A 24,201-nucleotide genomic window follows, 5' to 3' on the forward strand; every position below is an offset into this window, starting at 1 on the left:
GGAAGGTAAGCTGCTTGTCTTGCACATGCGAGACCCGGGTTGGATCTCCAACAACCTGTATGTATAATCCCTCAAATCCCCCAGAAGTGATCTCTGAGCACAGAGCCAGGTGTCAGCTCTGAGAACTTCTGGGTGTGCCCCCCAAAGCAAACAAACAAACAAAAAAAGAAATCTTTTATGGTGTGGAAGCAGTTGGAAGAATATGTTTTAACATATTACGGGGTGGTGGATTGACCGGAGGCGTACAAGTTGCTTACAATCACTATCAAATTTGTAGGATGGCTAGGGGCAAAGGTGAGACAAGTCCAAAGATCCTCTGACCTCCGGAACAAGGGACTAAAATAGCTTACACTGTGCCAAAAAGACTGACTCAGTTAGAATTAGGAATCAAAGTTGATTGCAACTCTGTCTAGTGACAGTTATAAAAGAATAAAGCTCATAATTTAATCAGGGATAGAGAGGGCATCTGCATGGCAGCTTCCTAGGTGTAGCCAATCAGAAGTCCCAGGGTGAGCTGGGGTGATAACCTTTTAAATTAATTACTATCTTTTGCAACAGCCCCTAAGAAGCTTGGGAGCTATTTTTGTTTGGTCCTCCAGGAAGCGGTCAGGAGACCATGCGACGCTCGGATATAACCCACCCTAGCCCGATGGGCCAGAGCAAAGCACGTGCTCTAGCCCATTGGGCTACCTCCTCAGCTGAGGTGATCATATTACCATTCCCTCCTGGCCCGTCTTCACTCACTCTGCGATTTCTCAGGGAGGATAACGGTTTCTCCACTACTCACTGAGAAGCTCCCGGCACTTGAGGGGCTCGCCCCTTGAGCCACGCCCCCCAACCAAATAGGCGTTAAGTTCGGGCCAATAAAGGGCGCCTCAAGGATCACAGGACCAGAAAGAAAGTCTCCGCCAATGAGAGGCTAACAATAACCTCACGGAGGAAGACCACTCTGAATGGTGTCGCTGGGCCAATGAGGAGCAGTGATTAAATACTGGCTCCCCGCGCAGTGCCCGGGACGCTGGGGGGGGGGGGGGGGGGGGCTCCTCAGACACGTGACCCGCGCAGCGATGTCTCCCAGACCCACCTCCTGATCTTGAGGTAGCGCGATGGGCCACGCTTCCAATGGCTCGCCGAGCCTCACGTCACGTGCACTGTGTGCAGGCCCAGCGGCCTCTGGAACGTCATGTGACAGTTGACGTTAGCGCGTAGCTGCCCAATGGCAAAGAAGAGCTGCGTTGGCAGGCCCGGGGATTGGTTTCTTTCGGCGAATCTAGCACGAGGGAAGGGCAGAGAGAGCCAATCACGAGCCGCGGAGGGCGGAGAGAGCCTATCACGTGCCGCGGGACGGAACGGGGCGGGCCCCTGGTTGCGGGGTGTGCGGGACTCGCGGCGCGCAGGCGCCCTGGGGACCCGGTAGCGGCGGCGGCGGTGGCTTCGGCGACGGCAGTGGCGAAAGGGAGCCGGGTCCTGGGCCGCAGCGGGAGTCGGTGGCGGCGGCCATGGCGGCAGATGGAGAGCGATCACCGCTGCTCTCCGACCCCGTCGACGGTGGCGCCGGCGGCAATGGATTAGTAGGGCCGGGCGGGAGCGGGGCTGCGCCCGGCGGAGGCCTGACCCCTTCCGCACCACCTTATGGAGCCGGTAAACATGCCCCGCCCCAGGGTAAGCCGGGGCGGGTCCGCGGTGTGGCCGGGAGAGGCGGGCCGGGGGCGGGGCCGGGCTCCAGGTGCGCAGCGGTGGCACCTGTTACCCGCTGGGGCTTCCTGGCCACCCCCCACCCCCACCCCCGCAATCGCCACTGGGGCTTGGGGTGTGGAAGGGATTTCGGAGGAGGTCGGCGAGCGCTGCCGAGCTGGGTCGCAAGGCTTCGCGACCAGGAGCGGGACCAGGCGTGCCTTCATCCTGTGCAGCACGGCGGGGGCGTCTGCCCGAGATGCCAGCTTGTTTCCCCTCCCCTTCCTCTCCAGCGTTTCCCCCGTTCCCCGAGGGGCACCCAGCCGTGTTGCCTGGGGAGGACCCACCCCCCTACTCGCCCCTGACCAGCCCGGACAGTGGGAGTGCCCCCATGATCACTTGCCGAGTCTGCCAGTCTCTCATCAATGTGGAAGGCAAGATGCATCAGCATGTCGTCAAATGTGGCGTCTGCAATGAAGCCACTGTGAGTTTCACAGATTTATGAAATGGGCCCTGTTTCTTGGATCCTCTTTTTTTTTTTTTTTGAAGAGGGGGATGGGGGAACTGGGGCCACACCCAGCAGTTTTCAGGGCTTACTCCTGGCTCTGTGCCCAGGGGATCACTCCTGCCGGGTCTCAGGGGACAATATAGGGTGCCGGGGATGAGCCCTTGTTATCCTTGTGTAAGGGAGGCACCCTGGTCCCTGCACTAGCTCTTTGACCCTAGTAAAGATTTATTTATTTGTGTTTTGGGCTACACCCAGCTGTTCTTAGGGTTTACTCCTGGCCCTGCACTCAGTGATTACTGCTGGGGAGACGTGGGGGGTCCATTTGAGGGGCTGGGGTTTCTGAATCTACTGTACTCTCTGTAGCCCTTTAGGTCCTCATCTTTACCCACCCTTCCCCTTCTGGGGGGTAACCCACGTGCTTTAAGGAAACCCAAGTTTCAGTTCCAGCAGTCTCAGAGTCATTGCCCAATCAAATGTGCCCTGACTGCATTTTGTTTGCCAATTTCTTGCAGCAAGAAATTGGGGTGTGTGTGTGTGTGTATGTGTGTGTGTGTGTGTGTGTGTGTGTGTGTGTGTGTGTATGCACACCATTTTACTGTCCTGGCTTAAGACCTTACCTCTTTCATTTCACCTCCAAAGGTGTTTTGGAGGAATTGGGGAAGGATTGGGGGTAGAAGTGTGCTTACAGATGTTCCTGTTATTCTTTAGCCAATCAAGAATGCACCCCCTGGGAAAAAATATGTTCGCTGCCCCTGTAACTGTCTCCTTATATGCAAAGTGACTTCCCAACGGATTGCCTGCCCTCGGCCCTATTGGTAAGGTCTTAGGTCGGGAGTGGCATTAATGGACAAAAATTGAAAGCCAAAAACCAATGGTACTTATAGAGAATGTAGAAATGAGGGATTCTGGTGTTTGCTTAGAATAAAAGGCGAACAATTGTGCCTCTATATAGTCATCTTTCTGATTAAAAAAAAAAAGAGCAAGGCCTTTAGGAGAGAAAAGAGGGAGGTGGGGGCTGGTTGAGTGCTACTGAGGAAAAAGGGGAATTAGAAGCCTGTCGTGTAAGCAGTGTCTCTTCCTCTGCAGTGTAAGCAGGCCTCAACCCGACTGCACCCCTTTGGGGTAGGGTTGAGACAGAGTACCTTGAGGGTACAAATAGAGGAACTTAGGCAGAGAGTGAAGGGGGTGGGTGAAAGTAGCAGAGTATATGAGTCCTTAGGATTCAAAACTTCTTGTTAGTTTTTGGACCACACATGCCAGTGCTCAGGGCTTACTCCTGGCTCTGCACACAGGAATTATTCCTGGTTCTGGGGAATCATGTAAAATGCCGGGGATCAAACCCAGGTCAGCTGAGTGCAAGCACCTTAACTACTGTACTTAATCTCTCCAGCCCCAAGGATTCAAAACTGTTTTTGTTTATTTGGTTTTGTTTTGGTTTTTGGCCATGCCTGGCTATGTATAGGAGTTACCCTGGCTTTGCACACAGGAATTACTCACGGTGGTGCTCAGGAAAATACAGGATGTTGGGGTTCAGACTCGGGTCAGCCATTTGCAAGGCAAATGCGCTGTCCACTGTACTGTCACTCTGACTCCATATTCAAAACTTTTTTTTTAACTGTCTTTATCTTTTCTACAGCAAAAGAATCATCAATCTGGGGCCTGTTCACCCAGGACCTCTGAGTCCAGATCCGCAACCAATGGGAGTCAGGGTTATCTGTGGACATTGCAAGAATACTTTTCTGGTAAGGAGGTGCATTGGGAGGCTCCAAGCTGAGGGGTATGGGTGAGGAGTAGGCACTAGGAGTCATCAGGATTATATTTCTGGATTACAGCATATCCCAGCATCTATTCTGTGGGAACCTATTCCACACCTGCCCTCACACCGAAACCAAACAAACCCATTGTTTAAGATAATCTCTGCTTCTCTTTCTCTTTTTCTGTAGTGGACAGAGTTCACAGACCGAACCTTGGCGCGTTGCCCGCATTGCAGAAAAGTGTAAGTGGTTACAGAGTGTCATGGTTTATTGGGTAATATGTAGAGTCAAGACTTTATAGCCTTGCAAGCATCCCTTTGTTTGCCTTCTTGCAGGTCCTCTATTGGGCGCAGATATCCACGGAAGAGATGTGTCTGTTGCTTCTTGCTGGGCTTACTCTTGGCAGTCACTGCCACTGGCCTTGCTGTGAGTAATCAGGACTCATTCCTTCATTCTTGAGCCCCTCTCCTCCACAGGTTGACGCTTACCCCTCTTCCCCCTCTACACACACACACACACACACACACACACACACACACACACACTGATAGAAGCTGAGGGATTTTTGTCTTCTTTGTCTTGATTCAATGTATAGAAAGTTTTTGTTATTACTGTAGAAGTAAAAAGGAAGCTTTTTGCTTCTTCCTGCATTCTCCATTCTGCTGAGGATAAGTCATGGCAAAGTGCTAAATAAAGAGTTGATAGTTGGAAACCTGGCCCAATTGTCAGACAGTAAGAAAAACTGACATGGGGCCAGAGAGCTCGGTGGGCTAAGCATCTCATGAAGTTCCCTTTGATCCCTAGCACTGCATGGTCCCCCAAACACCGCTGGGACTTACCTCCCATACACAGAACCAGAAGTAGGGGCCAGATAGCACAGCAGGTAGGGCATTTACCTTGCACGAGTCTGACCTGGGTTCAATCCATATGGTCACCTGACCACCACCAGAAGTAATTCCTGAGTGCAGAGCCGGGAGTAACCCCAGAGCATTGCAGGGTGTGACCCAAAAAGCAAAAATATAAATTAAAAAAAAAAAAGAAGTAACCCCTGGGTACTGCTGGGTGTGGCTTTAAAGGGGGAAAAAAAACACTTGACAAATGGGGATTGTGTGGGTATGTTACTGTCCAGGGGAAAGGTACCCAATAACTGGGCCCTCAGAAAGGTCCTGAAGGGGACAACACTGGAGTAGGGAACAAGGCAGCTTGAGGTCTGTGTTATTTACGATAGCTCCTAGAAGTTGCTGTATCCATAGTGAACCCACCTTTCTTTTTCTTATTTATCAGTTTGGCACGTGGAAACATGCGCTACGATATGGAGGCATCTATGCAGCCTGGGCATTCGTCATCCTGTTGGCTGTGCTGTGTTTGGGCCGGGCCCTTTATTGGGCCTGTATGAAGGTCAGCCACCCTGTCCAGAACTACTCCTGAGCCTGATGACCCGCAGACTGTGCCTGGCCTCTCTGTGGTGGGGACCGTGACACTACAAAGGGAGCCGTGGTGAAAGGTTCCCTGGACTCCTCTAAGGGGAGCCAAGCAGCTGCCTGCCTTTTCCTGGGGAGAGGTGGGAAGGCACCATGCCTGCATCTAGGTTTGGGAAGGTAGAAAAGACTACTACTGGCCCTCTGCTTTCCTCCAAGGGTTGCTGTGTTTAGGGTGAAATAGGTGAAGTGTTGCCCCTAAACTTGGATGCTGAAAAGACGGTTTTAGACTCGTCCTTCCTGTATGCTCCCTGAGCCATTCCCGTCCCTTACACATTCCAGGGCATGGTGGGGGTGGGTAGCCCTGGGGGTTTCCCTCCCTCTTTGTGCACCCTTAGGACCTTGCTGCTGCTATTGCACTTCTCCAGGGGCTGGCTCTGGCCTTGGTACCCTCAGTCTCCTCTCCCCCCATTCTGTGTCCTGTGGGGGTGGGGTCAGCTGCTGCTCTGTACAGAACCACTGGAACTTACATGTATATAACTATTTAATGTGGGGTATGTTCCCCTAGTCCCGGGTCTGTGAATTCCTCCTTCCAACCTTGACACCCGCTAACTGGACTGGGTCCCGGGGTTGTGGTCTTGGGGGAGGTAGGGACTTCTCTGTGCTTGTAAATAAATAAGGTCATGACTCTACCCTTTTTCAGTTGTTAATCCTACATAAAGAGGAATTTGTAGGGGCCAGGGAGATAGCTCAAAAGGCTAGTGCATACTTTGCACGAAGACCAAGGTTTGACTGCTGACACTTGGAATACTGCCTAGAGATAAATCTACCTTTCCCCCCCCCACCCCCACCCCCACTCCTGTTGTCAGCTGTGGCCCCAAAATCAAAAGAAAAAAAGGGGGGAGGGTTAGGATTTAATATCCCCACAAAGGGTAGAGATAACAAAGACAGCACACTGAAACTATGGCTCTTTTATTTTCACGAGAATAGTTCAAAGGAAGAAGTAGCTTTTGGTGCAATGTTTAATAAACAAACCCTCAAAATACCAAAAAATTAAAATAAAAAAACACCCTTGAATTAAAGGATTAACTTGTCTGTCACTAGAAGCCTGGTTCAAAGGTTCACATTTTTATAAGGGAAATACAATGCAGATTTCTTTAGAAAGCAGTAAAGCAATTTGGGAATAAATTTAAAGCTAAGAGGTGTGGTGTGGATACAAGCATATTTCTCAGGGTCAAAGTGGTTTAGGGTAGGCATCACAGTGCTAGGTAGAGGGTAATAGGGCAGTGGTCACTGCCCATAGCCTTGGAACGAATCTTGCTGTCACACAAGGCAGGTAACAAAGAATGAGACAACAGGAAGTAGTCAAGACGCCAACCAACGTTTTTGGACCGAGCATTCATCATGTAAGTCCAAAAGGTGTAAGCATAAGCCTTGTCAGGGTAGAGGTGACGGAAGCTGTCAGCCAGAGGCACCGCCTGCAGGAGCTCTCCAAAGCCTTCACGTTCTTGGGGTGTGAAGCCAGCATTCTTTTTGTTTCCTTTGGGGTTGCGAAGGTCAATTTCTTCGTGAGCCACATTGAGGTCCCCACATAGCACAAGGGGCTTGTGGGAAGCCAAGCCTTTCAGGAACTTGCGAAAAGCTTCATCCCAGCGCTGTCGGTACTCTAGGCGCACCAGACCACGGCCTGCATTCGGTACATAGGCGGTTACCAGCACAAACGCCTCAAATTCAGCCACGATCACTCGGCCCTCCTGATCATGTTCTTCCTCACCTGCAGGAATAGAAACGGCAATGATGTGAAGTGAAAGCAAGAACGTACAGGAATGGAGAAGTGGGACAGAAACGGTATTCGCATTTGGTTTGGAAGAGCTCAGTATCAGGAAACAAGGTCTCACCAATGCCATAAGAGACTTTGATTGGGCACTGGCGACAGAGTAGGCCCACGCCACTGTACCCTTCCTTGTCTGTTGGGGCTGCCCAGTACTGATGTGATAGTTCAGGTAGCTCCTGAAGTTCAGCTGGTAGTTTGTTCTCTGAACATTTGGTTTCTTGGAGGCACAGAATATCGGGTGCTTCTTCCTTGACCCACTAGGAGTGAATCGAAAGGTAGACAAAAATAAAATTTAACAAACATTGAAGAATCTATGGCAGGTATTACAAACAGATTAGTCACAGTAGGAATATAGCACAGCGGGTAAGGCATTTGCCTTGCATGCAGCCAACATGGCTAACTCGAGTTCGATTTCTCCGCCCCTCTCGGAGAGCCCGGCAAGCTACCGGGAGTGTCTGGCAAGCTACCTGTGATGTATTCAATATGCCAAACACAGTAAGAAGAAGTCTCACAATTTGTTGTGAGATGTTATTGGTGCCCGCTCGAGCAAATCGATGAACAACGGGAGGACAGTTACAGCAATATTTATATAAAAATACAACCAACAATGGAGGAAGGTAAGAATTCCTAATTACATGCTACACCAAAGAGATTCAGTGTTTTTTCTATTGGTACTAGGGAACCAACAGATTTTTGAAGAAATAGCTATTGAAAAGATAATGCTGGAAGCAAAATGGAGGAAGTCAAGACATTTTTCCCCCAATAAGCTGGGGGTCTTTAACAAGATAAAGCAATGGAAACAAAGGAATGGGCATTTACACAATTGGTATACAATGGGCATTTACAAAGTATAATACCCCAACCTCAAAAAAGAGTCCCTACTTATACCCCTCAAAAAGAAAACACCTAAGTTTCTAAAAACTGAAAGAGAAAAAATGTGAGAAACCTCGAGATCATTTATTACTACAGAACTGTCTTCCCTTCCTTGAATTTCACTCACATCTAAACCCTTCTTCTTAATCCAGGCTCGAAGCCCATCCACATTCCAGGAGCAGATCTTGACCGAGGCTGATTTGCCACTGGGTGAGGTTTTCTGATCTGGCGGGTCCTCATAAAGGGCTGGTCCTTCTCCTGCTGCCTCTTTTTCATTTTTCTTTGCTCCCGCCTTACTCTTCTTGGCCTCTGGCTCTATAAAATGAATAGTATGCAGTGACAGAAATGACAGGTTGCAACTTTGAAGTTACGTTGCTAGGCCCACTGAGGGCCTTTCAGTTGCAGCAATCTTAACAAACTTGGCGAAAAGCACGAGTTGGCTTTACTTCCCGTTCGTGGAAAGCCTTCCTAAGTCCTCTCTCGCGGCCTCCCTTCGGGCCTTATAATAAACGCTCTTACCAGTCTTGGGTTCGTCTCCATCTTCTGCCACCGCTCCCTTTTTCCCTCGTTTCGGCATCGCGGTAATTAACGCCCTTCGGCACCTATTCCACGTCGCCCACCGAAACAGTTTTCTTAACGCGTTGTCTAAAGAGGCAAACAAGTCATAAAACCATCTATGGCTAGTGTAAAGATCCCTCCCTCAGGCACTCCGACGCCAGGTCCGGCCTTGGCAAACGTATCATCTCTCCATCTTGCCCCCGCCTCCACGCATCGCGGTCCTTCAACCCCTCACCCACACAACATGATCATTTCATAAAATCAGATGCCCTCTTTTGAGAGCTGCCCTCCAAATGAGAGGCTAAGTTAGGACTCCCGGTTAGCGATCACTGACTACGAGTCCAGCGAAACCACCTTAAGGCCCGAGAAAAGCAACCCTGGATCAGACCTGCTCAGGTCCCAAGCCTGGCTCCTCCTTTTACCCAAGCACAAAGAATCGAGCACGCTGTGTCTGCACGTGGGTAACTCGCGTGGTCACGTGAGCTGTGAACCGTGTCACGTGGTTGCGAAGTGCAGCGTGATTGGTCTTCCTAGCACCCCGTGATGGAGAGTTTCGACCTTCTCCGGGTCGTCAGGGGGACTGAAGGCCCCAACCCTCCATCTTAGGGCTGCCTATTTCGTGCCAGATTTTAATACCCATTTCAGCCATCGTGAGCCGGGAGCCCAAGGTCTGTGAAAGACCCGAAATAACACACGGGAGAATCCTGCACTGGGTCCTGGGATTGAGGCAGAGGCTCGGGATTGAGGCAGAGGCGCGAATAGGAAGGGAAAGCGTACACGCCAGTTCACTGTTTCTGGCAATTACGAGGACAGGCTCTGAAAGGGGCCTTGCTGGGTCGCCATGACGACGGGGGCGGGGCCGGCGAGTGCACCGCCCCAGGGAGTCCCCGTGCTTTGACTGTCTGGCTTTGCATCGCTCCTTGGCTTCCGTAGGCCGCTTGTTTCCCTCTGCGCTCGGGGATTCTGCGGCCCAGCACAAATCATTCAGCTCCTGCGTTGGGGCTAGGAGCCCTGTCGGCTTTTGCTCGCAGTCATGCCGGCGGTGCTGGGCTTTGAAGGCAGCGCCAACAAGATTGGTGTGGGTGTGGTGCGGGATGGCGAGGTGCTGGCGAATCCGCGGCGCACTTATGTCACGCCTCCAGGCACAGGTATGGGAGATGGGAGTGCACCCGTCTGCAGCGCATCCGGTGGGCACGGCATCCTCTACCGCCAGCTAAACCCTAGTGAAGCGGGACGCGCAGCGCGTGTTCCCGAGTGCCCGAGGTGATGGACAGTGTTTAAGTCATTAGGCTGGTGCATAGAAGACTCACAGACCTATGAGCCCTGTCTTCGGGATTCGTTCAGTTTTTATTCGGCCCTCTTTTGTGTGCTAGGCATCAGTTGGCAGCTGGATATAACTAGATGTTTGGGCCATTTTGATGTAATAAGCACCTTCGTAAATGCCTTAACATAAATGCAATCAAAATTATTGTAGTCTGAGGAGAGAGAACTGTGTAAAGATTCTTAACTTAGATGTTTGATTTGCAATAGACGTAATTTAGTTTTTATGATGCTGAATGCTTAGTACCTTACTTTTAAAGGTGGGAATAATACCCGAGGCCTGAAACTGACAGTACAGAGGGTAGGGCATGAGCGTTCAGAGCCAGGAGTAACCCTTGAGCATTACTAGGTGTGAATTCCTCCCTCCTTTCCCCTTCCCCCGCATAGAAAGTGGGAATAATACTGCTGTGTTGAGTCAAAGGTACCAGAAAAAATAGTTTATTTGTTGTGCTTTGGGAAGACGCCCAGTGGTGCTTGGGGGTTTGGGGTGGGGGCGGGGAATCATGCTTTTTGAGGGATCCATTTGGGTTTTCCGCATGCACTCTGTGCTTCTGCCTGCTAATCGGCTGTGCTCCGGGTTTATTTCTAGTTCCGTGCTCAGGGGTTATATAGACAACCATGTAGTATGAATGGAACCCCAATTGACTACATACAGAGCAAGCATTCTGTTCTCTGTTTCTCTGGCTCCCCAGATACACTTTTTTGGGGGAGTGGTCTGTACTACACCGGAGGATGGTCAGGGGTTACTCCTGGCTCTGCACTCAGGAATTACTTCTGGCGATGTATAGGGGACCATATGGGATGCTGGGGATCAAACCCCGCCGGCTTCATTGAGGGTAAACACCCTACCCACTGTACTGTTGCTCTGGCCCCCAAGACACACTTTTTAATAAAAGTTACTTATAAGCTATTATGTCTTGCCTGCGTGCTCCAAACACCTGTACCTGACTTGTATGTACATGAAAACATTCCGTGACAGGTGGTATAGGGATAGGCCACTCATTAAGAATATATGGGATGAGGGGAATATAAATTGGGGCTAAAGAGATAGTGCAGTGGGTAAAGTGCTTGCCTTGGACATGGCTGACCTGGGTTTGATTTCTAGCATCTCGTATGATCCTCGGAGCATTGTTAGGGGTAATTCCTGAGTGCAGAACCAGAAGAAATTTATGAACATTTCCAGATGTGGCCTAAAAACCAAAAAGACAATTTATATGTTTGTTGAACTGGAGTGATAGTACAACTGGTAGGACAGTTGGATTGCACATGGCCGACCTGGGTTCGATCCCTAGCATTCCAAATAGTCCCCTGCACCACACCAGGAGTAAGCCCTGAGTACTGTTGGATATGGCCCCAAAACACCAAGAAAAGAATATATATGTTTGTGGAATATTCACTCTTAGGCCACGTTGGCAGCAGGAATACCAAGATAATAGCCAAGGCTTAGAGATACTCATGGTTAAAGTAGGGAAATTGCTAAAAATTGTAAGGTAGTTGTTATATGTTAAATACAGTGGTTAAATTTAACAGTGCGATTGTGTAAAGGCTTCGATACCAGAAATCACCAAAGGATATGGGGTTTCTTTGGTCATTTTGTGGGGAGGATGGGATAGGGCCACACCCAACAGTACTCAGGAACCACCTTTTACTAAGATCAGACCTGGACTTTCTTTATGCAAAGCATAAAGACTTTTATGAGTTGAGTGCTTTGACTCTGGAGCTACCTCTCAAGTCTTCACTAAAGGGTATAAAGTAGGTATGAGTCGTGAAGGCTTTATGGGAGTTGGATGTGAAGAAGGGTATTTCAGAGAGCTGTTCATTTAGGCTGGGAAGATAGGAAAGATAGTATTAGAAAAATTGATTAGAAACTTGAGGAGAGCAAAATACTCTTCTATAGTATGAAAATGCATTTTAAAATAATTATTATTTTTATTTCTACCTTTGCTATAGAAAAACCCTGTGAACTTTGTTCTGTCGTTGTTTCTCAGGATTCCTACCAGGTGACACTGCCAGGCACCACCGAGCTGTTATCTTGGACCTGCTGGAGGAGGCTTTAACAGAATCTGGATTAAAGCCCCAGGATATAGATTGCATTGCTTTTACCAAAGGTATGCAGGGACTGGAGCCAGCAGTGGGGAAATAAATCTGGAGCAGCCAGGCAAGATTTTAAAAAATTGTGCTTGGGTCAGAGTGATAGTACAGTGGATAGGCCACAGTGGATAGGCCTTGCACGAAACAGACCTGGGTTCAATTCCTCAATACCCCATATAGTTTCCTGAGCTGGTCAGGAGTGATCTTTGAGCGCAGAACCAGGAGAAAGCCCTGAGCAGCTCTAGTGTGGCCCAAATAAATAGATAAAAAGCTTGTGCTTTGCTTCTACCTGTATCTCTGTTCTACCTCTTACAGCCTCTGCTTCCCCCAATTCTGTTTTTCCCAGTATCAAGGAATAGGATTCTAAGTCTTGTTTCTATGTGACCAGGGCCTGGCATGGGTGCTCCACTGGCTGCTGTGGCTGTTGTTGCTCGTACTGTCGCCCAGCTGTGGAATAAGCCGTTGCTGGGTGTGAACCACTGCATAGGCCACATTGAGATGGGCCGCCTCATCACCGGAGCAACCAGCCCCACTGTACTGTATGTCAGTGGTGGAAACACGCAGGTATTTAGAGTGATCCTTCATTCCTCTGTGTCATGGTAATTGTACCAGCAACTTCCATAGCCTACCTCAGTGGCGGAAATTGTAGGAACAAAACAGGGCTCCTCTGAACTAAAATGTTTGACCCTAAAATATCCACAAAGTTTGTAATATTGCACATTTGGGAAGGATAAGGAGAATGTTAAATACTTAATGTCAGTGTTCATTAAGATTAGTGATCTCCAGTTTTGGAGAAGCAAAGTGGGAAGGATTGATACCTTCAGAATTCTTTGAAGGATTTTCACCTTGATTATTTGGAAACTTATTTTTCCTATAAATCTTAGCAGTTGAAACTGAGGGACACTGCTCAGTTTATTTCTATAGGACAACTGTATTCTTTTTGTGCTAAATATATAGAAGTTACTATAAGTATGAAAAACGTGCATCATTTGAGCAATGCTCCACAAATAGAAGAAGGTATTTTAAGTTTATAGGTGAAGTGAGAGTTGTTTGGAATCTCTTTTAAATTGTGATGGAAGAACTTAAATTTTTGTCTTCCTTTGCCATAGAGTGTCTAGTGAGTATATTGTCAAAACTAATTACTGTCTGGGATGAGGAGATGGCTCAAAGAACTGAGTGCATGCTTTACCTAGGGGAGGCCCATGTTCCAAACCTCATTCATACTACATAATCCCCCGAGCACCGCCAAGAGTGACTTTCCAGTACTAAGCCAAAGGAGTTCATGACTTCCATTGGATGTTACAGAAACCCCAAAATTAAGACAGTAAAGATGAGAGGCCAAAGAGATAGAGTAACAGGTAAGGCACTTGTCTTGCACACAGCCACCTAGTTCCATCCCTGTCACCACATATGGTCCCTTGAGCCCTGCCAGGATTGATACTTGAGTACAGAACCAGGAGCATTACCAAGTATGGCTCCCCTCCACCTTACTCTCTCCCCTGACCCCCTCCCCCCCCAAGTACACATGGGTACACATTCCCTTGAAATTGCCAGGGGGGTGGTTAGCAGCTCAAGAACAAAGTTCCTACAAGATTAGGGCCATGGGGAGTGGAAAGTAGCAGTGGAAATTACAAGGGTTAATGAATATCAATGATTTTTTTTTCTTTTCCCCTATTGTTTCTCTTTTCTTGGTGGGGGGGTGGGGGGGTATGGGGAGGCACACCCAGCAGGCTCAGCAGCTGTTTTTGGCTCTCTGCTCAGGAGTGACCCCTGGCAGTGCTTAAGGACCATATTTGGTACCAGGGACCAAACCATTAAACCAGGGCAAGCACCATAACCCCTGTACTATATCTCAAGTCCCACCTCTGAGATGTGAGCTTATATAAACATGGAAGATAGTTGTGTAGAGGGGAATGGATAACAGGTATCAGGTAAAATGATTTTTTCCCAAACACACTCCCTGCCTAAAACACACACACACAGACACACACATACACACACGCACACACAAACTTTATTTTTTAAAAATTCTATTTATTTTTGTCTTTTTGTGTCACATCCTGTGATTCTCAGGGGTTACTCTTGGCTCTGCACTAAGTAATTACTCCTGAAGGTGCTCAGTAGAACATATGGGATACTGGAGATTGAACCTGGGTCAGCCAAATGCAGGGCAAACCTCTTAACCCACTGAACTATTGTTTTGACCTGGTCCCTTCCCCTTTTGTTGCAGGCCTTTTGACAGCAGAATAAGATCTTTGTTGGGATGCAAGAAATCCCTTACAGCACAGGAAGGGAAAGGACCTATTTTGCTATCCAGGAAATACTTGATCTCAGAAATAGGGAATATATGTGTCAATAGTGATAAGTATTATCTGGTAGAAGTTTGAAGAATGGACATAAGTTGATTGTCGTACTGATTGGGTAGGATATTAATTTGATCCAGTGTAGGATTTTTTTAGTTTTTTTTAGTTCTCAGTGTCATCTTGTTTTCAAATACCACTGGCCTGGAAATACAGTTTAGGACTCTGGCTTCCTGTCTCCAACCAGGAAAGCCTGTCTCTTAGTCCAAAGTAGCCAGACCAACCTTTAAGGAAAATACCTGGAACCTCCATGCTAGAAAAATGTGTTTGAAATGACAGTTTGCTAAAGAATCTGTTTTAGGAGGTTCAGGGTATCTACCAGGCATCTCAGATACAAACTATTTAAAAAAGAAAAATTCCCCATTTAGGATTTGGGAAAGTACTTTTTTCAATTTCTTGCTGGAATCTTTGGCAGCCATTTTGCTCCTTGGCTGTGTTCTTCCCCAAAGCGAAATACTCCTCTTTGCAGACTTGAGATTTCATGGACACCCTCATCACTCTTAGGTGATTGCATATTCAGAACATCGTTACCGCATCTTTGGGGAAACCATCGATATTGCTGTGGGTAACTGTCTGGATCGGTTTGCTCGAGTGCTAAAGGTAAGACTTCGGGGCTGCAGAGAACATAAGAATGGGCAAATTTCTGGGGGCATGGAAGTACAGAGAGAAAGCAGTAACTCAGCTTCTTATGTTGCCTTTTTTTCTGAACTTATCCCCCCCCCCCTTTTTTTTTCTTTTTGGGTCATACCTGCTGATGCACAGGGGTTACTTCTGGCTCTGCACTCAGGAATTACTCCTGGTGGTTCTCGGGGGACCATATGGGATGCTGGGAATCGAACCCGAGTCAGCCGCGTGCAAGGCAAACCCCATACTTGCTGTACTATAGCTCCAGCACCATCCTTACTATTTTTCTGCTAGATTTCCAATGACCCGAGTCCAGGCTACAACATTGAACAGATGGCAAAGCGGTAAGAGACGTCAGTGGGAGGAGCCCAACTGGTGCTTCTTCCAGGAATCCCCTCATTCTGCCTAGGAGGTGTGGGTGGGGCTGTGAAGAGTGAGCAGCTGGCTCCCCATCGCTCCTCATGGACTCCCTCCCATATAGAGGCAAGAAGCTGGTTGAACTGCCCTACACTGTAAAGGGGATGGACGTTTCATTCTCAGGGATCCTGTCTTTCATTGAGGTGAGTGTGGGAGAAGTGAGATGATGGGCACTTTTAAGCTTTTTAACAAAACATTTTTTTTTTCTGCCCAACCTTGTATTGCATGCAGGTAGTATAGTACTGGCTCATTAATGCTGGGTATGAGATTATTTAGCAAATATTTATTGAACAGCTTTCATTTGCTGATGCTGTTTTAGGTAACAGTGATATAGTGTGGAACGAAATAAAAATCCTTGGAGCTGGGATTCCAATGGGAAGATAAAGAACACTCTCCCCTCCCCACAAAAATAATAAAGCACATGCTTTGTATGTATAAGGCCTAGGGTTTGGTCCTGACGTTAGAAAAAAGATGAAAGGGGAAAGTAATAAAACGTAAGTATCGATTAAGTGCATTGGAGAAGGATTAAGCAGGGTCAGGGGTAGAGGATGTGGCAGGGTAGCCGCTCCTAGTTACTGATGCTTGACTGAGTGTGGTTGAAGGGCAGAGTGTTGTGTGAGAGCTGGTGTTATGGTTGAGCACAGTGGTCCTCCGAGAGTCATAACTTTTGCTCTCTAGCCATCCCCAAACCACTCTCCATGTTTTCCTCGTTTAATCATAGGACGTAGCTCAGCGGATGCTGGCCACAGGCGAGTGCACTCCTGAGGATCTGTGTTTTTCCCTGCAGGTAATGGAATAAAAAATCAGGCGCTGGGAGTCGGGGCTGGAGGAACTTATATATAAAAGATCAGAGGTCATATGGGATCCCCTTTGATGTCTTTGCCTTGTCTGTTCCCCCCAGGAAACGGTGTTTGCTATGCTGGTAGAGATCACAGAGCGAGCCATGGCCCACTGTGGATCCCGGGAGGCCCTCATCGTGGGAGGTGTGGGATGTATGTATCCTTGAGCTCCGCTCGTCTCTCTTGCTTGTGCACATGTATCTTCTCCTGACACTTGAAATCTCTAAGTTCTAGAAAAATAGTGTGTGTCGGTTGTAGTCATATGCTTTTTAATTATCTTCTACTAGCTCCCTACTGCTTTTTCCTAAGTAAACATGCGTGAGGTATATAGCTGGACCCTGGAGAGGGCTAAAATCTTCTTTCCTCATCATAGGTAATGTGCGGCTACAGGAAATGATGCAAATAATGTGCCAGGAACGTGGAGCCCAGCTATTTGCCACAGATGAGAGGTAAAGGCAGTCCTACACACACCACTCCCCTCCCCCCGCCTCCTATCCCCCATGCATCAAAGTGTCTAAACACTCAGGTATCAAATTTTACGCCTATTCCTTCTCAGATTCTGTATTGACAATGGAGCAATGATAGCCCAGGCTGGCTGGGAGATGTTTCAGGCTGGACTTACAACCCCCCTTAGTGATTCTGGGATCACCCAGAGGTAAGTGCCCCCATGGTGGGAGGTGGGATAGATAGGATTATATGGGAAATGGGCAGAAATCAGCAGGGACAAAAGTCCAGAATCATGAGGGCAGAGAAAAAGGGAAGGTGCTGGGGGATAATCATCAAGGTTTTTTTTTTTTTTTCTTTTTTACAGGTATCGGACAGATGAAGTAGAAGTGACCTGGAGGGATTAGAATGTTAGCAGGATGGGAGCTGAGAGTGCCCTTGGGGGAGCCCAAGGGATTCTGGGCCTTAACCTCAGTCCTGACATGGGAATCTGCTCTTCATCAGTTGGTTGATAACCTGACAATAAAATATTTTTTGTATATTGGTGATCAGCCTTTGTTGCTCAGGTCTAATACAGCGTGGGTACTGGATACATTCTTGTGATGGAATGAGGTCAGGGTCAGAGCAGTGCTCACTGTCTAGGTAGGCTTGGGACTATTGCTCTGAGCTAAAACTGAAGGGATATTTTAGGTACATTCCTTGATTAATAGCACGACCAGTACTACTGTAGTATTTGTATTGTATTAATCACTTTATATTATTGCCATTAATTAAATTCTTTGAAATTTAATATTTGAAGTAGATGATTGGGAATTCCTTTAGAATAGCCTGGAGACGATGTCTGATTTTGTGTTAATGTGTAACTCAAGGAAAATCCCACTAGCCTCTGTATTCCATTGTCTGGTTCAAGGTCGGGACCCAAATTCAACCTTCAGAACTAACCTCATCATGCCTTTTATCCTGTTTAAATCATTCATCATGAAAAATTCTGAACTACCAAGTTACCTCTCCTCTTTTACACTACTAATTCACCTCTATTTTGGTTCCCGTCTCCCTCTTCCACCTCCTAAAATTCTTAAATCCCCCAATCCTCAGTTTCCCTTCACATTCCTGCTCTGAGCTGTTTTCTCCTATAATCTCTACTGATGGTGTTTTCCTTCCAGATGTATTGTGCTACTGAGCCTAGAGGCAATTCTTATTTTCTCTGATACCATTTCACTGGTCTCTGATGCAGTGGTTTTCCACCTTTCACACCTGCAGATCAGTACCAGCCCGTGGGCTAATGGTTGGGAACCATCATTCAAACATCATTCTAACACCATCTTCAGCTCTGAAACACTTTAGGTTTGACTGTTAAAACCACTCATGTTCAAATGATTTCAGTGTCCATGTAGGTCATTCTAATACTCTCTGGTTTTAGTTCCTTGTATCTTCAATTCAGCCACTCATTCCCTTGGTCATATTCTATACCTACAACTCCAGTTCTCAATCTCAGGTGTCCTACAAAACCTGTCTTTCTGGTTCATTCCTTTTAGTACATTCAGTCCAGCCATTTATCCATTTACCAGGACTTGGAGTCAGTTCATTTCTACTGACTTCATTGCCCACTTCTCTTCATTTCCCTCCTCTAGCTAACTCCCCATTATAAGTACTTGATTGTGAAAACCACCTTCTTTGCCTTTCTTGCTTTTCATGTACTTGTCTCTACCTAGACCTTTGCAACTGAAAGGGCTAGCTAGAATTATCCTGGTTGACTTTTAAACTCATCATGAAACTTAGCTGGATGCTTTGTGCTTCCTAGCAGTATTAATCAGCTCTTTCATTCGCCCTCATTTCTGATACTTTGCATACCTGAGTTCTCAAATTTCTAACACCATCCACCCACCCTCTTGGTTCCTGTTTCAAGGGAAATAGATGCTCAGAAAGTTTGTACAGGCTCCTTCTTCTCCCCCTATACTACATCTGCCAACATTCCAACATCTGTACCTCATATCCTCTGCTTTCTATGCTATTACTGTAAACCAGTGTTCCCAACCAGGACTAGTTTTATTCCCTGGAGGAAATTTGGTTGTCACAACTGGGAGACAGTACCACAGGGTTGAAGCTAGGGATGCTGCAACATACCCTGCTGTACACAGAGCAGCTTGTTACAATAAAATCTGGGCTAAAATGCATGAATGTCATTTTAGAAACAAATTACACTCAGGCCTAAATTCTCCAGTAGATGCCATCTGTTGTTTTGGGCCATCTACCAACAATCTCCCCTGTATGAGTCAGTATTTCTCTTCTAGCTCTTCTGCATCAACACACAAAAACACTTTTTCACATGAGTATATGAAACTCAATCCCATTTCTTCCCATTTTTTGCCGTTTTTCCTGCTTCACCGTATAGAAGTACTGAAGAGCCAGTTTGTTTCTCATCAGGCCACTGTTCTTGTCATTGTCACCACTTACTTGCACATGCTAAGCCTAAAGGCAAAATTCTGCATCATCTTACTACCCTGTCTGCCCTTTGATACTGCCTATTTGAAACATTTCCTTCACTTGACTTTTGAACAGTCTCAGGTTTGCTCTATCATATTCCACTGCTTATCTTTGTTGGTTTTTCTTCATCCCTTCAACCTGTTTTCCACACAAGCTTCCCTAGTCACATCTACAATTAGTGATTTCATCCAGTGTTAAACATTCAAACACTTTCAATAAGAATCTGTAGCTCCAACCTGGACTTTAATCGTGAATATCTAGCTGCTCAGTCAACTAATTTTCTGCTCAATTTAACTGCTATACTTTTTCCAATTTCAGATAATGGAACTCCATCTTTTTTTATTTCGGGAGAGGTGTTGGTGTTTGGGTCACCTTTTGCAGTGCTCAGGCTACTCTTGATATTGTGCTCAGGAGTGACCCCTTGTGGTGCTTATGGTTTACTCCTCGTGCTTATGGTATTCCTGATAGCAGGTGTGTTCCTGATATTGGATATTAGGTTACCCATATGGCAGTGCCAGGGATTGAACTGGAGTCAGCTGCATTCAAGGTTAACTCCTTCTCTACTATATAATCTCTCTGGCCCTGAGAACTCTTGCATTAAATTGTCTATGATGGGCTAGAGCGAAAGTACAGCAGGCAAGTCACTGGCCTTGCTCACGGCCAACCTGGGTTTGATCCCTGGCACCATATATTGGCCTGCCAAACCCTAAAGGACTGATTCCTGAACACAGAACTAGGAGTAAGTCCTGAGCACCACTGGTTATGCCTCCCCACCAAAATACATAATTCATGGCAAACAATTTTATCTATTGACACTTCTCTTTTATCTCCAGTTCATCAAATTGAACTGTACTGATTTGACATTCAGAATATATCCAGAATTCCATTTCTCCTCACCGCTTCCCTAGAGCAAAGTTTTCTATCTGCAGTTACTGCGGTTGCAGATATTACCAGTGTCATTGCCTGCTTACCAGGGTGGACTGTGTTATGCTGGTAGCCAGGTAATGTCACTCTTCTGCTCACAACCTCTGTTTTCCTATATTAGAGTGAATCTCAGACTCTTCCTGGGGCATCAGTAAACCTCCATAATGGGCTGCTGCTCTTTCCCCGCTTTCTGCCTTGACCCCACTTTCTGCTGCTCTTCTTCTCTTGGCCAACATTAAACATTTATGGTATGGGCCCTCCAGGGAATATTTACAAGTTACACTTGTTCTCTCTCTGCCTGGAAGCACTTTCCCCAAGTACTACTTCAAAATCATTTTTGTTTCATTTTTTGTTTTGCAGAGTGGGGGGCAGGGAGTGGGTTGGGGGAGGGGGAGGAAGGATCATTCCAGATTCTCCTTAAATAGCACTCCTACATGCAAAGCATGCACTCCTGTAGAAGTGGACTCATTTTTTATTTTCACCTCTATCTTCTTCTGGAGTCTGAGAAAGGCAGAATCCAGGCCTCCAGGTCACTCTGCACAGAGAGCAGGAGTGTAAGGCCTTACCAGCTGTGCCAGAAATACCCAGTACAACAGAGTGCTCAGGGGATACATGCTGGGAATTGAACTGGGATCAATTGCGTACAAAGTAAGTTCCTTATGACCCATACTATCTCCCTGGTCCCCAAGAGGAAAATGTGATTCAGATGCAAAGCAAATACAGGCAAGAAGGGATCCTTTGGAGACAGCTGATTAAAGGTTTTGGGAAAAAAGCAAAATTCTATCATTGGTGAAGAAAAAAGAAGATAGGTTGTATTCTCTGCCTTTTGGACACTTCACCATGAGGTCACTAGAGAAATGAATTTTTATTGACTGATTTTTGGGGGCCTATCAAGTGGTGCTCAGGAGACCACCAGGTCCCACTGGTGATTCTCAGCCAATCAGACCAGTGGTTTCATGCCCAGACCCTGCAGTGCTGGGGCTACCCAAACCACACCCACTCATGCTCTGGGCCTCAAAGACTGCACCAGGTGGTACTTGGAGGACCATTTGATGGATGCCAGGAATCAAATCCTGGTTGGATGCCTGTGCTCTAACTCCTGCACTATCTCCAGCCATGTGTATTTTTTTCTTTTTGGGGGGTGGCATACCCAGCTGTGCTTGGGGACCACTCCTGGTGATGCTCAGGAGACCACATGGGGTTCTGGGGATAGAACTCATGTCAGCCACATGCAAAGCAGGTGCCCTACCTACTGTTTTATCTCTCTGGCCCCTTTTATTTACTTTTTGTTGCCTTTTGGTGTGTGGAATTGAGCCCAGATTTCATGTAAATAAGACATGCACTTATCCCTGTTATGAACAGATTATGAGCAAAACTGTCAGCCCTACCCCAGAAATATTAATTCAGAAGAATAACCCAGTTGCCAAGGAGACAGAAAACATATTTTAAAGAAGACACAAAGGGAGGGGGGCTATAGAGTGATAGTGGGTAGGGTATTTGCCTTGCATTTGGCTCACCCAGATTTGATCCCCAGCATCCTTTATGGTACCCGAGCACCGCCAGGAGTGAGTGCAGAGTTAGGAGTAACACCTGAGCACCACCAGGTGTGACCCCCAAAAGACAAAAAATAGATAAAGACTCAGGGTGAAGGCTGGAGAGATACTCTTGTGGGTAAGATACTTGTGTATTTGCTTTGCACAAGTCTGATCTGGGTTTGATTCCCAGGATTCCAAATAGTACCTCCAGGTATGATCCTTGAGCTCAGAGCCAGGAGTAAGCCCTGAGCACTGTTAGGTATGCTCCCCCCCCCCAGAATAAAACCCTCAATTTTGGGGCTGGAGCAATAGTACAGTGGGTAGGGCTATTACCTTTCACATAACCTACTGAGATTTGATCTCCAGCACCCCAAATGGTCTCCTGAGCCCACCAGAGTGATTCCTGAATTCAGAGCCAGAAATAAGCCCTGAGCGCCATCAGCTGTACCCCTCCCCCCATTTATTTTCTTAAATCTATAAAAATAGGGTTAGAGAGCTCAATGGATTGAACACATGCTTGGCATGTGCGGAGGCCCAGTTTTGGTGCTCAGCACTGCATGGTCACCTGAGCACCATTAGGAAAAATGATCATTGAGCAGAAAGTAGCCCCTGAGCACTGGTAGTGTGACCCCAAAACAAAAACAGTGAAACAAACAAAACCTAACAGCATCTCATGCACGTTTACTACTGAACTACATCCCTGGCCTCCAAACCTGCTTCATAGACCACATCATAGTGAGACCATCTTTTCCACGGAAAATACTTACAACATAAAAGAAGAGAGAAAAGATGAGGGGCTGAGGAGTGTCTTCTGGCTGGCTTCTTCCACTCAGCCCAAATCATGTATCACTGTTTGCAGTTAAGAACGGTGATTTAAAATGAACAGAAACGTGGCAGGGGGGGATGGGGGGATGGGGGGGGTGGGGGGGGAGGGATATTATCCTGGTGGTGGAAAATGGGCACTGGTGGAGGGATGGGTATTTGATCATGGTATGACCGAAATCCAAGCACAAAAATTTGTAAATCTACAACTGTACCTCATGGTGTTTCACTAATAAAGGTAAGGTAAAGGCCCTCCCGTTGATCGTTGATTTGCTCGAGCGGGCCCAGTAACGTCTCCATTGGAGACTTTGTTGTTACTGTGTCTGGCATATCGAATACTCTCGGTAGCTTGCCGGGCTCTCTGAGAGGGGCGGAGGAATCGAACTCGGGTCAGCCATGTTGGCCGCTTGTAAGGCAAACGCCCTACCCGCTGTGCTATCGCTCCAGCCCACTAATAATAAAAACTAATAATAATAAAAAAATGAACAGAAACTCTCTCAAAGAGGAAATTCGAATGGCTAAAAGGCACATGACAAAATGCTCTACATCATTACTCATCAGGGAGATGCAGATCAAAACCACAATGAGATATCATCTCACACCACAGAGATTGGCCCACATCCAAAAGAACGGGTGCTGGCGCAGATGTGGCGAGAAGGGGACCCTCCTTCATTGCTGGTGGGAATGCCTACTGGTTCAGCCCTTTTGGAAAACAGTATGGACAATTCTCAAAAAGTTAGAAATTGAGCTCCCATTTGACCCAGCAATACCACTTCTGGGAATATATCCCAGAGAGGCAAAAAAGTATAGTCGAAGTGACATCTGCACTTGTTTGTTCATTGCAGCACTCTTTACAATAGCTAGAGTCTGGAAGAAACCTGAGTGCCTGAGAACAGATGACTGGTTAAAGAAACTTTGGTACATCTACACAGTGAAGTACTATGTAGCTGTTAGAAAAGATGAAGTCATGAAATTTACATACAAGTGGTACTACATGGAAAGCATCATGCTAAGCGAAATGAGTCAGAAAGAGAGGAATAGATGTAGAAAGATTGCATTCAGCTGGGGAACATAAAGTAACAAAATAGGAGACTAGCACCCAAGAATAGCCAAGATAAGTACCAGGAGGTTTACTCCATGGTTTGGAGGCCAGTCACACATGCTAGGGGAGAAAGGGAGCTCAGATAGAGAAGGGAGCACCAAATAAAGGGTATTGGGAGGATCCTCCCAGGATAGGAGAAGCATGCTGAAAGTAGACTATAGACCGAACATGATTGCCACTCAATGCCTCTTTTGCAAACCAAAGCACCCAAAAGCAGAGAGAACAAAAGGGAATGCCCTGCCACAGAGGCAGGGTGGGATGGGGGAGATGGGGGGGTGGGAGGGAACTGGGATCCGTGGTGGTGGAAAATGGCACTGGTGGAGGGATGGGTACTTAATCGTTGTATAATTGAAACCCAAGCACAAAAATTTGTAAGTCTTCAACTGTATCTCTTGGTTTGTCACTAATAAAAATTAAAAAAAAAAAAAAAAGAACAGTGATTTTGTTCTTGCTGGGAAGACTAAGAGACTTGTTGTACATTAGCCAACCCAGAGACTTAGGGTACCCTGGATGGTCAATTTATAAATGGCAAACAGATTTTGAAGCCAGACTTTTTCTGTGGCTAATCATGTCCCTGGCTCCCAGAGGAGGTGCCATTCTGAGGCACTCATTCCCTTCAA

The 24,201-nt window shown here is 47.0% G+C and overlaps 3 protein-coding genes across 5 annotated transcripts; 2 read left to right on the forward strand and 1 right to left on the reverse strand.

Annotated features, from left to right (window-relative positions):
• Positions 1-1,351: 1,351 nt before the first annotated feature.
• On the forward strand, positions 1,352-6,046 carry PIP4P1 (phosphatidylinositol-4,5-bisphosphate 4-phosphatase 1). 2 transcript variants are annotated; one of them, XM_056134072.1, is made up of 7 exons: positions 1,352-1,662; positions 1,968-2,158; positions 2,891-2,997; positions 3,819-3,924; positions 4,126-4,178; positions 4,272-4,362; positions 5,221-6,046. In XM_056134072.1, the coding sequence occupies exons 1-7, from the start codon at positions 1,500-1,502 to the stop codon at positions 5,362-5,364; spliced, it is 855 nt and encodes a 284-aa protein (XP_055990047.1). In that variant the 5' UTR covers positions 1,352-1,499; the 3' UTR covers positions 5,365-6,046. The 2 variants fall into 2 exon arrangements, with proteins under 2 accessions (XP_055990047.1, XP_055990048.1); XM_056134073.1 differs by having other exon boundaries at positions 1,352-1,641.
• Positions 6,047-6,310: 264 nt separating this feature from the next.
• Positions 6,311-9,103, reverse strand: APEX1 (apurinic/apyrimidinic endodeoxyribonuclease 1). 2 transcript variants are annotated; one of them, XM_056134069.1, is made up of 5 exons: positions 9,008-9,103; positions 8,581-8,706; positions 8,189-8,376; positions 7,253-7,445; positions 6,311-7,128 (listed from the first exon to the last, which is right to left on the reverse strand). In XM_056134069.1, the coding sequence occupies exons 2-5, from the start codon at positions 8,636-8,638 to the stop codon at positions 6,611-6,613; spliced, it is 957 nt and encodes a 318-aa protein (XP_055990044.1). In that variant the 5' UTR covers positions 8,639-8,706; positions 9,008-9,103; the 3' UTR covers positions 6,311-6,610. The 2 variants fall into 2 exon arrangements, with proteins under 2 accessions (XP_055990044.1, XP_055990045.1); XM_056134070.1 differs by lacking the exon at positions 9,008-9,103 and adding an exon at positions 8,974-8,988.
• Positions 9,104-9,529: 426 nt separating this feature from the next.
• OSGEP (O-sialoglycoprotein endopeptidase) lies at positions 9,530-17,253 on the forward strand. The gene is made up of 11 exons (XM_056134068.1): positions 9,530-9,767; positions 11,928-12,047; positions 12,419-12,594; positions 14,895-14,990; positions 15,309-15,358; positions 15,496-15,574; positions 16,153-16,218; positions 16,333-16,423; positions 16,644-16,719; positions 16,827-16,925; positions 17,082-17,253. The coding sequence occupies exons 1-11, from the start codon at positions 9,653-9,655 to the stop codon at positions 17,119-17,121; spliced, it is 1,008 nt and encodes a 335-aa protein (XP_055990043.1). The 5' UTR covers positions 9,530-9,652; the 3' UTR covers positions 17,122-17,253.
• The last annotated feature ends 6,948 nt before the right edge of the window (positions 17,254-24,201 follow it).

Source organism: Sorex fumeus, unplaced genomic scaffold (genome assembly GCF_029834395.1).
Source record: "Sorex fumeus unplaced genomic scaffold, SorFum_2.1 ptg000098l, whole genome shotgun sequence".
Classification (NCBI taxonomy): Eukaryota; Metazoa; Chordata; class Mammalia; order Eulipotyphla; family Soricidae; genus Sorex; species Sorex fumeus.

Excerpts from the sequence above, each read along its gene's own strand:
- APEX1 (XM_056134069.1), bottom strand. The coding sequence starts at position 8,638 with ATGCCGAAACGAGGGAAAAAGGGAGCGGTGGCAGAAGATGGAGACGAA. Across the intron at positions 8,377-8,580 it reads TGGAGACGAACCCAAGACTG|AGCCAGAGGCCAAGAAGAGT; the intron begins GTAAGAGCGTTT and ends TTCATTTTATAG. Across the intron at positions 7,129-7,252 it reads CAAAGTCTCTTATGGCATTG|GTGAGGAAGAACATGATCAG; the intron begins GTGAGACCTTGT and ends CTATTCCTGCAG.
- OSGEP (XM_056134068.1), top strand. The coding sequence starts at position 9,653 with ATGCCGGCGGTGCTGGGCTTTGAAGGCAGCGCCAACAAGATTGGTGTG. Across the intron at positions 15,359-15,495 it reads ATTGAACAGATGGCAAAGCG|AGGCAAGAAGCTGGTTGAAC; the intron begins GTAAGAGACGTC and ends CCTCCCATATAG. Across the intron at positions 16,926-17,081 it reads GATTCTGGGATCACCCAGAG|GTATCGGACAGATGAAGTAG; the intron begins GTAAGTGCCCCC and ends TCTTTTTTACAG.
- PIP4P1 (XM_056134072.1), top strand. The coding sequence starts at position 1,500 with ATGGCGGCAGATGGAGAGCGATCACCGCTGCTCTCCGACCCCGTCGAC. Across the intron at positions 2,159-2,890 it reads GCGTCTGCAATGAAGCCACT|CCAATCAAGAATGCACCCCC; the intron begins GTGAGTTTCACA and ends GTTATTCTTTAG. Across the intron at positions 4,363-5,220 it reads TCACTGCCACTGGCCTTGCT|TTTGGCACGTGGAAACATGC; the intron begins GTGAGTAATCAG and ends CTTATTTATCAG.